General features: G+C 62.3%; 3 protein-coding genes across 3 annotated transcripts in view; 1 reads left to right on the forward strand and 2 right to left on the reverse strand.

Annotated features, from left to right (window-relative positions):
* The first annotated feature begins 92 nt into the window (after positions 1-92).
* CHLRE_17g739600v5 (uncharacterized protein) lies at positions 93-3,131 on the forward strand. Its single transcript, XM_001691606.2, has 5 exons — positions 93-558; positions 719-957; positions 1,254-1,363; positions 1,714-1,926; positions 2,272-3,131. The coding sequence occupies exons 1-5, from the start codon at positions 471-473 to the stop codon at positions 2,591-2,593; spliced, it is 972 nt and encodes a 323-aa protein (XP_001691658.1). The 5' UTR covers positions 93-470; the 3' UTR covers positions 2,594-3,131.
* Positions 3,132-3,374: 243 nt separating this feature from the next.
* Positions 3,375-10,142, reverse strand: CHLRE_17g739650v5 (uncharacterized protein). The gene is made up of 9 exons (XM_043072619.1): positions 9,975-10,142; positions 9,614-9,896; positions 9,264-9,350; positions 8,104-9,012; positions 7,034-7,907; positions 6,722-6,831; positions 6,262-6,363; positions 5,730-5,856; positions 3,375-5,395 (listed from the first exon to the last, which is right to left on the reverse strand). The coding sequence occupies exons 1-9, from the start codon at positions 10,025-10,027 to the stop codon at positions 4,971-4,973; spliced, it is 2,970 nt and encodes a 989-aa protein (XP_042915078.1). The 5' UTR covers positions 10,028-10,142; the 3' UTR covers positions 3,375-4,970.
* A 234-nt stretch (positions 10,143-10,376) lies between these two features.
* The window catches only part of CHLRE_17g739700v5 (uncharacterized protein), a 10,996-nt gene continuing 7,318 nt past the window's right edge, over positions 10,377-14,054 (reverse strand). The window contains exons 12-16 of the mRNA XM_043072620.1: positions 13,925-14,054; positions 13,533-13,594; positions 12,994-13,184; positions 12,732-12,790; positions 10,377-12,499 (exon numbers count right to left, since the gene is read on the reverse strand). The exon at positions 13,925-14,054 is cut by the window's right edge and continues 40 nt beyond it. Of these exons, the coding sequence (XP_042915079.1) occupies positions 12,018-12,499; positions 12,732-12,790; positions 12,994-13,184; positions 13,533-13,594; positions 13,925-14,054 (924 nt within the window). The 3' untranslated portion in view covers positions 10,377-12,017. The remainder of the gene's footprint in view (positions 12,500-12,731; positions 12,791-12,993; positions 13,185-13,532; positions 13,595-13,924) is intronic.

The raw sequence follows: 14,054 nt of genomic DNA on the forward strand, positions 1-14,054 counted from the left end.
CGAACAGGTACCTCCACGAACAGTACGGTTCCGCGGGCTTTCCAACAATCGCCATACCTGCACATATTGACACACACATAACAGTATTGATAGTACAGGAGACGAAGACTGCACACCGCTTTTTATCGCTAGCCTGTTCGACGCGACCGGACTTTGTTCGCTCGGCTGACTGACGCGGTAGACTGAAAGCTTGAGAGCGTCAAAGATAAATACACGATGCGGGCGAATTCGATACAACCGTTGCCTCAAGGCGACGCGCAGCAGCAGCAAAGGCCGCGCAACGAGCATGCGCCCGGCCCGGTTGCCGAGCACACAGAGCTGGACATGCCACCGGAGCATGTAGGCGATTGTCATATCTGCTATCTCGGATTTAGCTGCTGTGTTTGTGTTCGTGTACTGCAGCGAGCTTCCAGCCAGGCCTCACACATACACACACGCTCACATTTACCCCTGCCCGACTCGTTACCGCCATGCAGCAGGAGCACAAGAGCGCGTGGACGGCTGTGCGGGGCCTGACCAAAGTCCCTCGCATCACTGTACTTTTTTGGATAGCCAAGAGTGAGTAGTGCGTGCGTGTGGAGGGCGGGCGGCGGGGCCTGGCGGGGCGGTCACTGCATGCATGCATGCATGCATGCATGCATGCATGCCTCCGGCGGCCTACCCCCGGCCGACCTCACGCCTGCCTCCGGCCCTCGTGATGCTGTGTGTCTGTATTCAGTCTGCTGCACCACGGTGGGGGAGTCGCTGTCAGACCAAGTCAACGAGACGGCGGGGCTCGGCCTGGGCATCACCGCGGCAGTGTTCTTCCCGATCCTGTTCGCGGCGACCTTCATCCAGATGAAGGTCCGGCGCTACTACGGCATCATCTACTGGGTCAACGTCATCCTCATGTCCATCTGCGGCACCATCGCTACCGACGGCCTGCATGATGACGCCGGGCTAGAGCTCTGGATCGAGGTACGTGTGGTGAACGGCACCCGCCGTTGCGTGTTATGATTTGCGTTGTGGTTTTGGGGACGGGGATCCTGAGTACTGGTTCCAGATCTCTGCCGCGCGCGTTGCTTGGGGCATGTCGGGAGCCGGCACATGTGGCGGGAACCGGATGCACGTTTCGGAAGGGCAGGCTGCGATGGACTTATTGAGGGGCTGTGGTGCACGCTCACCCCAATTACCAAAGTTCCAAACCCGTGCCCCTCAACTAACTGATGGGAATTTGCCCTGCCCATTTCCCGCGCTGTGCCTGCTGCCTCCAGATCATTATCTTTTTTGTACTAATGATGACGTGCTTCGGCATGTGGTACTACTACGAACGGCAGCTGACTGTACACAGCATCAAGACGCTGCGGCGGGAAACGTTTTACTGGTAAGTAAGAGCAGCTAACTCGTGGGAGTTACACCGCAGCGTGCAGCAGCTGTGTGCTGCGCTGGCTAGGACGGCGGTGGGGGATGGGGGAGGGAGGGGAAAGAGAGAGGCTGCCGAACCAAGGGAGTTTTGTCATCACCTAGTAGCTAGTAGTCCTTTCAATGAAGCAAGGATACAAGGACTAGCTAGTCGCAACATCGCGCACCAGTTTGGCTTAGTTCTGCGCAGCATCCATGCAGCAAGTGTGCCTGTGAGCAGTCGCCGGACGATCAAGCCAAGCAATCAAAGCGTCCTCATAATCCTTATGCAATGCCATTGCTTTTTGTACCGCCTTGCCACCACCTGGACAGGCTGTCTATTCTCTTCACGTTTGCCATGGGCACAGCCGTGGGAGACGGCATCTCAGAGGCCTGGGACATCGGCTACGGCCCCATCTTCGGTTTCTTTGCGGGCGTGCAATCCTTCATCTTCCTGGTGTGGCTGGCGCTCCGGCTGCTGGGCAAGGCGCCGCAGCACAGCCCAACCGAGACGCTCATGTTCTGGGTCGCCTACATCTGGACACGGTGCGTGCGGGGGATCGCTCGTGTGGATGTATGGCCTGGCATTTGAGCTTTGCTGAGGATACAAGGGGCACGCGTGGGCGGGGGGGAGTCGGAAGCCAGAAAGGATCAAGGGGCGGGGGCGGAAGTAGGTCCTCGCTCATTGCGGACAATGAGAGGGGGTGCGCGCCGAATGCGTTCCTTGCTAATGCAGTCCACTTCCTCCCATGCACCGGGCACATCGGGACCCAGGGCAGGCCTGGTTGCAAACCCTATTCAAGAAATCGTTGGGATGCTTTCCTGCCGAAATCTCTCGCTCACTGTGCGTGCTGCTTCTCCCTCCCCCCACGTCCCGCCTCTGTTCTGCAGCCCTGTTGGCGCGTCGCTCGGGGACCTGCTGAGTAACGACCAGAGCGATGGCGGCGCTGGCCTTGGCACTCTGGGCACGTCCATGCTGCTTCTGGGCGTGATTATCATCTGCGTGCTCATTGGCATGGTCACCAAGTACGACATTATGCCTGAGTCTGACGGCATCATGGCGCCTGCGGGTTCGGCGGACAGCAGCGCTGTTGTGCCCGCACCCCTGCCGTCTGCTGACGCCTATGTGTACGACGGCACGACCCGGCCAGCTGCTGCCGAAGGCGCTTTGGCGGGGGACAAGAAGCAGGCGCAGCAGCAGCAGCGTGTGTAGCTCTGCTGCGTGCGTGCAGATTGCTTGCTTTCGCAATGCGGTAGCTGGTAGCGTTGCAGGACTAAAATAAGGTTGCTGCAACGAACCTTGCTTGCTGGACACCTACCTGACTGTAGTGAGCGTATCTTAAAGATGATGACCGCACTGGCACGGCCTGTGGCTTTAACGTGCGGCAGCCAGTCATTTTCCGACGCACCATACTTTGCACAGTTTGCAGCGTGTCAACCGTGCGTGTGAGTTCTATGCAGGCCTGTGACCCCTGCCTCAGGCCTAAACCACCTGGTGAGGCTTTCCATGTGTCCTAGCCAGCTGACAGCGCGAGTGCTGCGGAGATGCTCGGAGTGCATGGTGCACTCACACCGCGCACGGTTATGCCTGGCGGTTAGGGTGAAGTTCCCAGTCTCACTGTACGTGATATAAACTTTGGTTGGTTTAATGACGCCTGTTTGTGTGTTCACGTGTGTTCATTCGGTACAAAGACATGAGCATTCGTGACTGATTGGCTATTCCGAAAGCCGGTTTGTAAATTAGACGTATTATTACGGGCGAGTGCTGGGTCGTTGGGGGGGCGGGGGCCGGCGTGAAACCCTACCTGCGTGAATGAAGCTGAAGGCTCCCGCTGTGCGAAGCTGACTCATCACCGTGAAAGGTGTGTGTTCCGGCACTGCACTTATCATGCCCTAGTAAGTTTGGTGTGTTTGCTTGTTGGTGTCAGACTGACGGCCCACCTGCGCAGTACGATGTCGGCATGGGCGTGGAACCCTTGACATGGGCGAGCGCAGCGCAGGACCCCTTACATTACGTCATTACGGATTGATGTACGATCAAGTTTCGCCGGTTTCCCTCTCGGCCTGGAGATGCCCCTGCCCCCGCCGCGACACAAACACAAGCTCAGATGAACACATGCCACGAGTCCCGTGCTTGCCACGATCAGTCCCATAAAGCTTGCACATCTGAACCGACCTCGCGCCTTGCCCCGTGCCGGTATGTTGTAGATGGCTTTAGACCCCTAGCGTCTACACAGCGTAGACGACCCCTCCCGCGCCAGCTACGCCCAGAAACTTTTCCCTAGGGGCTCGCCCCCCAAACCCCCAAAACATCTACGCTCCCTGTCTAAGATACCGCCAAATCCCCAAAACGTCTACACTCCGTAGATGCGCGGCCTCAAACCCCAAAAAAATTCTCCGCCTTCGGCGGATTTGGGGCAAATTTCTACAGCGTAGATGGAAGATACGAGAACTGGCCCTCGCGCTGGCAGCATCCACGCACGGCATCCGTCCAGGGAGGTCATTGCATACTGGACAAGTTCAAACCTACTGCGGGGCCCAGATGGACGCCCCTTACAGTAGCATTCCTAGCTAATATTACCGTCGAAATAGCGCTGTACGCGAGCAAGAGATTGAAAGACCTTGCGAGCTATGTGAGCTGCCGTCACCAGTCAAGAACACACGAGTATACAAAACACACAATTGAAACCTGCACAGGCGATCGCAGCGCTAACCCATTTCCGTAATAAATACTGTTGCATCGCCTATAGCGATTACAGCACACTCCACATACCCATTGACTGCTTTCCACCGTTCCACTGCAACAATGCAGTACAACGCTCGCTTGCGCGGTGCCATGCATTGTGGTGTCAGCCCACGGACGCAGCAAATACACACCACATCAACAAACACCTGGATGGACTGCTGCACACTTGCTGCTTGAACGTTTCACACTTCTCAATCTCATGTGCGGCGTCCTCTTTCCCCCTCATGCTGTTCTCGTTCCCATCCCACCCTGGCATGTAAGGTTGTCCCCCTCCCCCCTATCAAAGATGCAAAGGTTAGCGACACCCATGTGCATCTTCATACGGTACATCGTTCATTTCGCAATCCATTACGGCTGCACACGGTTGCAATCAATGACCATGCAACCATGCATCATTAACCCCCATGCGGCCCCAGCATGGCACCGTGCGTGTTGCGCGCTAGCTCCACCGACTGCTAGCTAGCGCAGCACTTTGGAGCAGCGCTCGCGCTCGCCCCATCCACACGCGCCCTTTGCAATCATTCTCTATTGACAGCATGCATCATCATAGCTCGGTATGCCCATGCAACTGCATTGACCCGCGCCACAGACCTGACGCTCTATCTGCTGGACCTGCAAACTGCTATCTAGCTAGCTCACCACACACTCACTCCATCGTGCCACCACGATTACGACACCCCAGCTGCCCTCCGTCGCTCGCTGGCGCCGCCCGCCCTCTACCATGCAGTGCCTGCCTGCCCGGCGTGCGGGCTTACCGTACAGTCAGCCGTGCACACCGTACACCACACCGTAACAACACCGTACACGACTATATCGTACACCACACCGTACACTATACCGTACACTAAGCTACTTTGCGCAGCTTCCTGAACACGCCCACCCGCATCACGTACGGCACAGCGATGGTGGCCCAGCGCATGAGCATCAACACCGCCAGCCCCAGCCACACCCAGCCCAACACCGACACGCCCGCGTACCAATGCGCTGCGTCCACCGACGCCCCCGTCGCATCCGCCGGCGCCGCCGGCCCCGCGAACACGTCCGCCGCCGGCACGCCTGGCGGCGGCGGCGGCACGCCGCCGCCGCTAAGTACGGCGTGTGCGGCGGCGCCGTACCGCACTCCTAGCAGCATGATCAGGAGCGCGGGCGCGGCGGCCAGCAGCATGGAGAAGGCGGCGTAGGCGAAGCCCCCGGCGCCGTAGAGGATGCCGTCCCACGCCATGGCCATCACCGTGAGCGGCTCCATGCCCGCCACGAACAACAGCAGGTCTGTGTGTATGTGTGTGGGGGGCACGGGGTATGGGGTATGGGGGCGAGGTGACGGGTAAGGGGTAAGGGGCGAGCGTAGGGACAGGGCGGATGGCGATGGAGGGTGATAAGCACGCAGCAGCGCAATAATTTGGCGTGGATTCACCTGCAGGCAGCCCCTCCCTTCTCTCTTCCCTCCCTCTTGCCTCTTCCCTCCCTCTTCCCTCCCTCTTCCCTGCCTCTTCCCTGCCTCTTCCCTGCCTCTTCCCTCCCTCTTTCTCTTCCCTCCATCTTCCCTCCCTCTTCCCTTCCTCTTCCCTCCCTCTTCCCCCTTCCCTCCCCGGCCCCCACTCACGTTCCACCAGCCTCAGCACTTCGGGGTCCTTGCTGAACAGGCGCGGCAGCACCCGGTGACCAGCCGCCAGCCCCAGAGCCAGGATCATGCCCAGACCCAGCGACAGCTCCGCCACGCGCCGAGCCACCTGCGAGGTGTGCGAAAGAATGTGAAGTGTGAATAGGTATGTTAAGTGTGAATAAGTATGTTAAGTGTGAATAAGTATGTGAAGTGTGAATAGGTATGTTAAGTGTGAATAGGTATGTGAAGTGTGAATAAGTATGTTAAGCGTGAACTTTGTGTGCGGAGGTGGTCGTGCGGCAAGCAACAATACAGTACACAAGGAAGGGTAGGTGCGTGGCCGCCACCTGGTCAAGCCGTGTGCTTTGATGGCGTGGGGTTCGCAACCCTCATTCCGATGATGCCATAAAACACTGCCGACCGCCGCGCGCCCTCCTCCCGACACCTCAGCTTCTGCCACAGCACCCACCCATCACCACCCACCTACCCTCGCCGCCACCCTCCCTCCGCCCCTTCCTCCGCCCTCCCGCACCTGTGCTGCGCCGCGGGGGCAGCCGGCGCCCAGGTCTCGGGCCATGAGCGACTGCGCCGCCACCGCCAGCGCGTCAGCCAGCAGCGAGGCACTCAGCCACACCTAATGCGGACAGGGTAGGGGAAAGAAATGTGTGTGCGTAGCAGCGGGGCAGGGGGTGGGTGGCGGATAGCGTTTAGGAGATGTGGTGCGGGGGTCGGGGGCAGGGCAGGACAGGGGCGGGGTTTTCAAAGGCCTGATGCGTCAAGATGCAGGCGCAATGTTGCACAGCTGGTTTCGACAGGTAGGGATCGCAGCCGCGCACACCGTGTGTCTGCCGAACTCACATACAACCGTACGCGCATTCCCGACTTTGCTTGGTGTGCTACCCTGGCCCGCTGCCCTTTGAACCCCGGCCGCCGCATCTCCCCTCCCCCCCCACCCCGCTGCCCTCCCCCCCCCCCCCGCTGCCCTCATTCACCTGCAAGCAGATTTGGTGGCTGGCTGTGGAGGCGGCGCCGGCCCGCGCCGTCAGTGCCGTGGCCACTGCGTAGGTGGCGGTTACGGAGGCGCTGCGCAGGACCATGAAGCCTGGATGGGGGGCGGGAGTGTGCGTGTGTGTGAGAGAGATAGACATACACACGGAAAGGGGTGCGGTAGAGCGCGTTTTGCCAAGGAGTGGAAGCGTGAAGCCGGGCAACGCGCAATCTTATGATGAGTGCGCGGAGCGCAAGTTCCCGCACCGCCGTCCTTCAACCCCTCCATCGCCTTGCCGCCACCGTACAGTACACACCTGTGGGCTTGAGCAGCGGCGCTACGCTCCACAGCCGCATGTACAGCCCCCGCCACAACGGCACCTCCACGGCCTCCACCACCGGCGGCAGTAGCAGCAGCGCACTGGCTATGCTGCTACCGCCAACGCCACTGCTACCGCCACCGCCGCCTCCACCGCTGTTGCTGACTCTGCCGGTGGCCGCGCCGCCACTGCCGGCTCCCCCTGCGGGCGCCGCCTCCGCCTCCGCGACCTCGAAGGCCGCTGCCCCGGCGAAACTGCTACTGAAGCCACCGCCGGTGGCGGCATTTGCAGTCCATCGCCTGTCATCCTTGGACGCCCGCCGCCCGCCGCCGCTGCTGCCTGACAGCGGCGACAGCGGCTCAGCAGCACTGGGCTGCCTCGACAACGCGGCAGCGGCGACAGCGGCCTCGCCGCCGCCGCCGCCGATGCTGCTGAGCCGGCCGCTCAGCGGCCCGGCTGACCCCACCGCCAGCGGCTCGCCAACCCGCTGCTCAGAACCACTGTCCTCAGCAGCTGCTGCCACCGCTGGCGCGCCTCCCAGCAAAGGCCTCTCCTCCGCATCCCCGGACGCGCCTCCCGCCGCCGCCGGCGCCCTCTCCATCTCCACCTCCGCCGCGGGTGGCGGCGTCAGCAGCGGCACCGCCGCCTCCGCATCCGCCGCCGCCTGCGGCTGTTGCAGCAGTCGGCGGCGCAGCATGCGCAGCAGCACGCCCACGGTGACCACTTGCGAGGTGACGGTGGCGATGGCGGCGCCGGCGGCGCCCATGCGCATTCCGAACACCAGGGCGGGTGCCAGCACGATGTTGATGAAGGAGGCCAGGATGGTGGCGCGCAGCGGCGTGGTGGTGTCTTGGAGGCCTCGGAACACGCCCTGGTGGAGCAGGAGTTGATTGGGATGAAGGGTGGGAGTGGCGAGTTTAAAACGTGATGGGGATGGGGATGGGGATGGAGGTGCGTGGGGAGTGAGTGACATGAGTGCCCCGAAGTATCCGCATCCAAAAGGGGCACGACCGCACAATGCAACCGCTGCCACAGCCACACAGCCACTGCAGCAGCAGCACTCTCACCTGCACCGCCAGCATCAGCGTTGCCGCCGGCGCGCCCAGCGCCCGGACCATCAGGAACCCAAGGGCGGGGCCAAACACAGGCGACACGCCTCGTCGTATGCCCCACACGTGTAGCAGCCCGGGCCCCGCCGCCAGCAGCACCGCCGCCTGCAGCCCACCCAGCAGCAGTGCCAGTAGCATGCAGGCGGACGCGACGCGCACCGTCTCTGCGGCTGTAGCGGCCGCAGTGGCGCTGATGCTAATGCCACTGCCACTGCCGCTACTGCTGGTGGTGGTGGCGAAGTTGGCGACATGGCTGTTGCTACTGCTGCTGGTGGCGCTGCTACTGACGGTTTCAGCTGCGAGCAGCGGCTCGGTGACTGTCGAGTCGGCATGTGGATCGACAAGGCCTGCTGCTGCCGCCTTTGCCGCCGCTGCCCCCGCCCCGTTCTCCGCCTCTGCCGCCAGCTGCCCACTCCGCTGCGGCGCCAGTGTCTGCGACAGCGCGAGCGACAGACGCCGATACAACCCGCCGCCGCTGCTGTCTGTGCCTGCTGCGCCTGCTGCTCCCGCACCGCCCCCGTCTGCCGCCCCGGCCCTCGCGCCCCTCGACTGCAGCGCCCCGCTGCCATTGCGTGACGTCGCCGCCAGCTGCACAGCGCCACCGCCACCACCACCACAACCACCACCTCCACCGCCGCCACCAGTTGTGTTGGAGGCCGCGGCGGCAGCGCCGCTGGCAGTAGCGGCTACCGCTCCTGCTGCTGCACCGGCGGCGGAGGACGAGGCGGTGTTGGCGCGCTGCTGGGAGGAGGAGGCGGTGGCGGCGGCGATGCCGGATGCCATGGCGACGGCGCTGGTGGTGACGGCCACAAGCGGCGCGTTGACGAGCTTGGTGGCTGTGTTGAAGATGGACAGCGCTACACCCACCTGCCGTACACGAGCGCGGGCGGGGGGGGGGTGGAGGGGCGAGCACTCGGCTGAGCGGGGGTAGCGGGTGGGGAGGCTAAGCGCGGAGTAAGCAGCGAGCGTGTCCTTGAAAGCATAAGGCACATTCAGGTGCAGGGTGGAGCGGGCGTGACACACACGGTCAAAGCATGTGCCAACGCCAATGGGAGTCGTGTTCCTCCTCCAGGCCCTGCAAACTCAAGTAAGAGTTAGAAAATCCCTGGCCCACGCACCGCGGCCAGCTGCGTGGAACCGGCGTGCCCCATGTAGATGCTGTCCACCAGCCCCGCAATCGGGTCCGTCGCCAATGCCGCGAGCATCTGCAGGTTTATTTGAATTCGTGCCAATCGAGCAGCAGCAGGAAAAGCATTATTCATTCGTTGGCGCGCCGTGAGCTCATCGCTACAGTGGTAGCCGCGCAAGTAGTCGCCAGGGAATGGGGGAATCCGTGCGTGTGTGGCAAGGAAGGTGCGGGTTCGGGGATGCAGTTGGCGCCTTCCCGCCTGCTGCCTGCTGCAACACACACGCATCCGCCCCCCTGCCTGACACGCCCTTCCCCGACACCAGCCCCCTCCGCACCCACCGGGAGGGCGATGTGGAAGATTTCGTGGTCCAGCATGGCACGGTCCCGGTACGGTGTGCCCAGCCACCGCCCCCAGCTGCCAGCAGCTGCGTCAGCAGGCGCCGCTGCGCCCGAAGACCCGGCGGGACCGGCAAGACCGCCTGAGGCACCCGGCGTTCCGAGGCCTGCAACCTCGCCCGGCCTCGCCGCCTCCACGTCAACGTCGGCTGCCAGCCGCCCCGTCAGGTCAGACGCAGGGGGCAGCAGCGAGGCGGGCGACGCGACGGCATCGCTCTTCGGCAGCCTGTAATAATGAAACGCCCAGGTGAGAAACGATGTGTCATTCGACAGCGTGCTCGCTAAGCCAGTCTTGAGGTCTCACCTCGAAGAGAGAAGTGGCCTGTCTGTGCGTTTCTCTGCGTCGTGTTCCTCCATTTCCAATATGGTTTCTCCGGGTCCCTGAGTCACGCGACTAAGTGGTGAACGTCTGTTATACATGTAAGCATTTAGTAAGTATCCATATGTTCTTGAAAGTGGTCGTCAACTAGTCATAAATCTGCGGCAGAAGCTGGTCGGTTCGTAAAACCTAATGCACGAACCCCCTTAGGTTTCTTCACAAACATTCCGACTCGCTGTCACATTGATAGTGCGGTTCAGATAATCGCACCCTTTTTGTCGCATTTCGCTGCGTGTCATTCCCTGGGCGAGGTAAGGTCGTTGGCCCGATCCAAACCCGCACGCCTTTTTGCGGCCCGCCCCCGATACCCGAGGCCCGCTTCCGCCAGATTTGTGGCTAGTATTGCCCAGCCCCGGACCATAACCTATTCGTGCCTGTTCACATTGCGTGTTCCTGTCATTACTCCTCCCTCCCAGCCTTTCATCGCGTCCATAATCATCGGCTTCAAGTCGGCGCGCCTTCTGAAGCACGCGATAGCCCACACGAAGGCTTCAAATTATATGTTGTGGTCTTATGTTATATAAAATGCAGTCACCACGAATTGCGCCGAAGTGCGCGTGCCGGCAACCCGGTGTCAATCTCGCATCCCCGCCTCCCCCCTCCTCACGCACACACACCGTCGCCAAAACTGAGCCTGTGTCAAACGGCTCCCCACATTGCGCCAGCACTGAAGCTCAGCATCACTCGCAGGCAGGGGCACGCGCCGTGCAAATGGCCAAGCCGCTTGGTTGTGCGGGCAACCAAGCGGCTGTTCACCCATGACCATTTCTGCCTTCGAAACCTTATTCGTCAGGGGTTCCTCTGTTATTTGACACCGCAAAAGCTACGGCCCATTCAGGAGCAAGACTTACCTGCTGGGCACAATTTCAAACGACCGCCAAACGATACTACTTCACGCGCGCGGCCGTAGGCACCACCAGAAGCGAGTGGGACAGCCGCCCATTGCAAAGTTAAGGCACGTCGAAGGACAAAAACGGCCCACGCCACGTCTCCCGTCTGAGGCCGCAAGCGCCTACCACACCTCCCGGACTCATGTCATCTCTGCCTGCCCCCGCCACCGTTCTCCTATTGCCTGGGTCGACTTGTACAGGTATGGCCCGCCACGTGTCCAGCCAGGTCCCGCTGTCAAGCACACGCACAGTAGGCACGAAACCCAACAGCAATGAATTACACACCGTGCCATGCTACCGTATGCTCGCCAGCAAAGACTGCTAACCAGGCACCGGCCGGGCCTAAACCTGCGCAACTCCCCGCGACCTTGCAAAAGTCCATCCCCAATGGACGGGGGGTGCTCGCTTCTCGCTTCGGCCAATCGACCTGCCGCCTTATTGTGCCAGCAATATTACGAGTATGGATAAAGGACAATAGCCAATACCGTATCACGACGTGGCCGTCGCGGTTTGCGGGGCGAGCCAAGAAATGTAGGAGAAAGGACGCACGTACCGTGCCGCCTGTCTGGCGGGTAACCGGACACACCCCTCCGCCACACATGCGAGGCGCACGCACACACGACCTTCGAACCGGTGCACACCGCATGCACGTGTGCGCCACAGCCACAATCCCCCTGCAGCAGCCGACTCTGGCCCGGCACGCCCACACAGGCCTACATGCCGGGCCAGCAGTGCTGCCATCCCTCAGTATTCTACGACTGCAAGTGCGCGAATGTCCAATGGCCTCGGTTCAAGAGCCGCCCCCGTCGCCCCCGCCCCCGCCGCCCGCATCCACTGCCGCGTGGCCGTTGCTGTTGTGGCCATGGTGCCAGTACTTCGACCGATTGCCGCCGCCGCCACCACCGCCGCCCACACCCGCCCAAATCCCTCCGCACCTGTGACAGTGAGCCAACAGCAGTGGACTGAACGCGCCAGTATTCCACTTAACACCCGCCAAAGCAATAAAAGATGACACATAGAGGCAAGTAAGGTAAACACACAAGGTCAACCCTTCGCCAGTCGCGCGCCTACCGCATTATTAAATGCCCGAGCTCTTCTCTCCAGGCGCCAGTCGGGAGCGCTCGTCCGCCTCGTCATCATCAACCGCCGCTACCGCAACCGCCTTGCTGCCAAGGGCGCGGCCAAAGCCGCTTTCGTAATCAAACTCCTGAGAGACGCCCGCGCTTCCCAGACCCTTGCCTCCGCCGCCGCCGCCAATGCTGCCACCCGCGCCGTCGCCCGCTGCTCCCAGCCCTCCTCCACCCAGCTTCAGCTGGTCGTACTTTTGTTGCAGCTGCCTCTTCCGCAGCGTAACCGCCACCGCCGCCACAACCACCACCGCCGCCAGCACGCCAATCACAATGCCAGCAATGGCGCCGCCGCTCAGGCCCTCGGCCTCGTCATCATCGTCGTCGTCGCCGGCGCTGCCACTGCCGCCGCTGGCGGCGGCGGTGGTGGTGACAGGCGGCGCGGGGCCGAGCGGGAAGGCGACTCGCGGCAAGGCAGTTAACAGAATTGGGCCTGCGTGCGTGCATGCGTGCGTGAGAGGTTGCGGCCACAAACTCATTCGCAGCATGGATAAACGGCGGCGGCGATCAAAGCGCTTGAGACCGAGAATGCCATATAAAGCACATCCCGCTCAACAAAAACCCAGACGCAGCTGCTTCTATGGCAAAGTCCCCGGGCACAAAATGCGCCATGCACCGCAACCTCACTAGCTCGGGCCCGATGCCTCATCATGACGCCGACTCACCGGGCCCGCCGCCGTACGTGGACATCATCTTGACCACGGACGACTGAAGCGCCGACATGCTGCGAGGGAAGAGCGGGTGGGAGGGTAGGTGGGTGGGTGGGTGGGTGTGGGCGGGTGGGGTTGTAAATACCAGCCCAAACTAAACTTGGGGTTGCATCATGTGCATAATGGCTAATGCAAAAGTGGGGTGGTAGCCAGCGGGGGCAGGGGGCAGATGCGTGTGCATGTGCGGGTGTGGGCAGGGCTCACGACACCCACTCACCTGGTGGAAAAGGACTTGAAGGCGGCCGTCTGGCTGGGCGTCAGAGACAGCAGCGAGTCGTAGAACGGGTCGCGGGCAGAGGCGCTGCGGGCGGCGCCGGGGCTGACGCCGGTGCCGGTGGCCCTCGGCGCCGCCAGCTGCGGTGCGACGTAGCCGGCGGCGGCGGCACGCAGCGGCAGCTCCGCCATTGCCTGTGGTGGGAGTGGGGGTGGGTTAGTGGGTGGGCGGGTGGGTGGGGTAGCTCAACCCAATCCCAAATAAACCGCTGCCAACCATGGTGGGTGGGTGGGTGAGTGGTTGGGTGGGTGGGGCACAAGAGGGGCGGGTGGGTGCGTGGGGGTAGTGGGGGCACCGCCGCCAGGCAGCAGGCCGTTCCAGGCATGCGCGGCTCCCCCCCCAGCCGCGCCCCAATCATTCCCACTCCCACACACCATTTCCAAACAAACCAGGCACGTATCCGCGGTGTCTGGCCTTGCCTGCCTACTCCGCATGCGCGCCCCATAGCGCACCATGCATCACCCACACCTGCCCACCCACACCTGCAGAATGACCATGGCGTCCAGGGTCATGTCAGAGCTGGTGAACCGCGGGTCCGTGGCGGCTGCGTGTGTGTGTACGCACAGGGAGGGGGGAGGGCAGGAGTATTGTGATGTGTGGTGTTAAGGGAAATATGCTGGGAGAGGCATGATTGGAGGGAGGCAGGGAGGGAGGCAGGGGGCAGGTGGAAGGGAGGCGGAAGGGAGGCACGGGGCAGCAGCGGCGGCTGTCAAGCTGCCGTCCCGCCGACACCTCACGTCACCCCCTTTCCATAGCTCTTTCCTACTAACCCTGTAAGGGCCCAAACGCCAGACGCCAGCCACCCGCTCGGCCGACGCCCCTCCCACCCAACTTTTACTTCAGCACCAACCACCGCACACCGCCGGCCACTCACCCAGCCCCGGCGGCCCCAGCAGAGCGCCCACCAGCGCCACCAGCGGCAGCGTGGCGGCGGGCAGTGCGCTCAGGCCGCCGCCGCCGCCGCTGCCGTCCGCCGCCGTCGCCCGCTGCACCTCGGCCACAGC

Source organism: Chlamydomonas reinhardtii, chromosome 17 (genome assembly GCF_000002595.2).
Source record: "Chlamydomonas reinhardtii strain CC-503 cw92 mt+ chromosome 17, whole genome shotgun sequence".
In the NCBI taxonomy this organism is placed as follows: Eukaryota; Viridiplantae; Chlorophyta; class Chlorophyceae; order Chlamydomonadales; family Chlamydomonadaceae; genus Chlamydomonas; species Chlamydomonas reinhardtii.

Excerpts from the sequence above, each read along its gene's own strand:
- CHLRE_17g739650v5 (XM_043072619.1), bottom strand. The coding sequence starts at position 10,027 with ATGGAGGAACACGACGCAGAGAAACGCACAGACAGGCCACTTCTCTCT. Across the intron at positions 9,013-9,263 it reads GTTCCACGCAGCTGGCCGCG|GTGGGTGTAGCGCTGTCCAT; the intron begins GTGCGTGGGCCA and ends CGTGTACGGCAG. Across the intron at positions 7,908-8,103 it reads CGCTGATGCTGGCGGTGCAG|GGCGTGTTCCGAGGCCTCCA; the intron begins GTGAGAGTGCTG and ends CTGCTCCACCAG.
- CHLRE_17g739600v5 (XM_001691606.2), top strand. The coding sequence starts at position 471 with ATGCAGCAGGAGCACAAGAGCGCGTGGACGGCTGTGCGGGGCCTGACC. Across the intron at positions 559-718 it reads ACTTTTTTGGATAGCCAAGA|TCTGCTGCACCACGGTGGGG; the intron begins GTGAGTAGTGCG and ends GTCTGTATTCAG. Across the intron at positions 958-1,253 it reads GGCTAGAGCTCTGGATCGAG|ATCATTATCTTTTTTGTACT; the intron begins GTACGTGTGGTG and ends TGCTGCCTCCAG.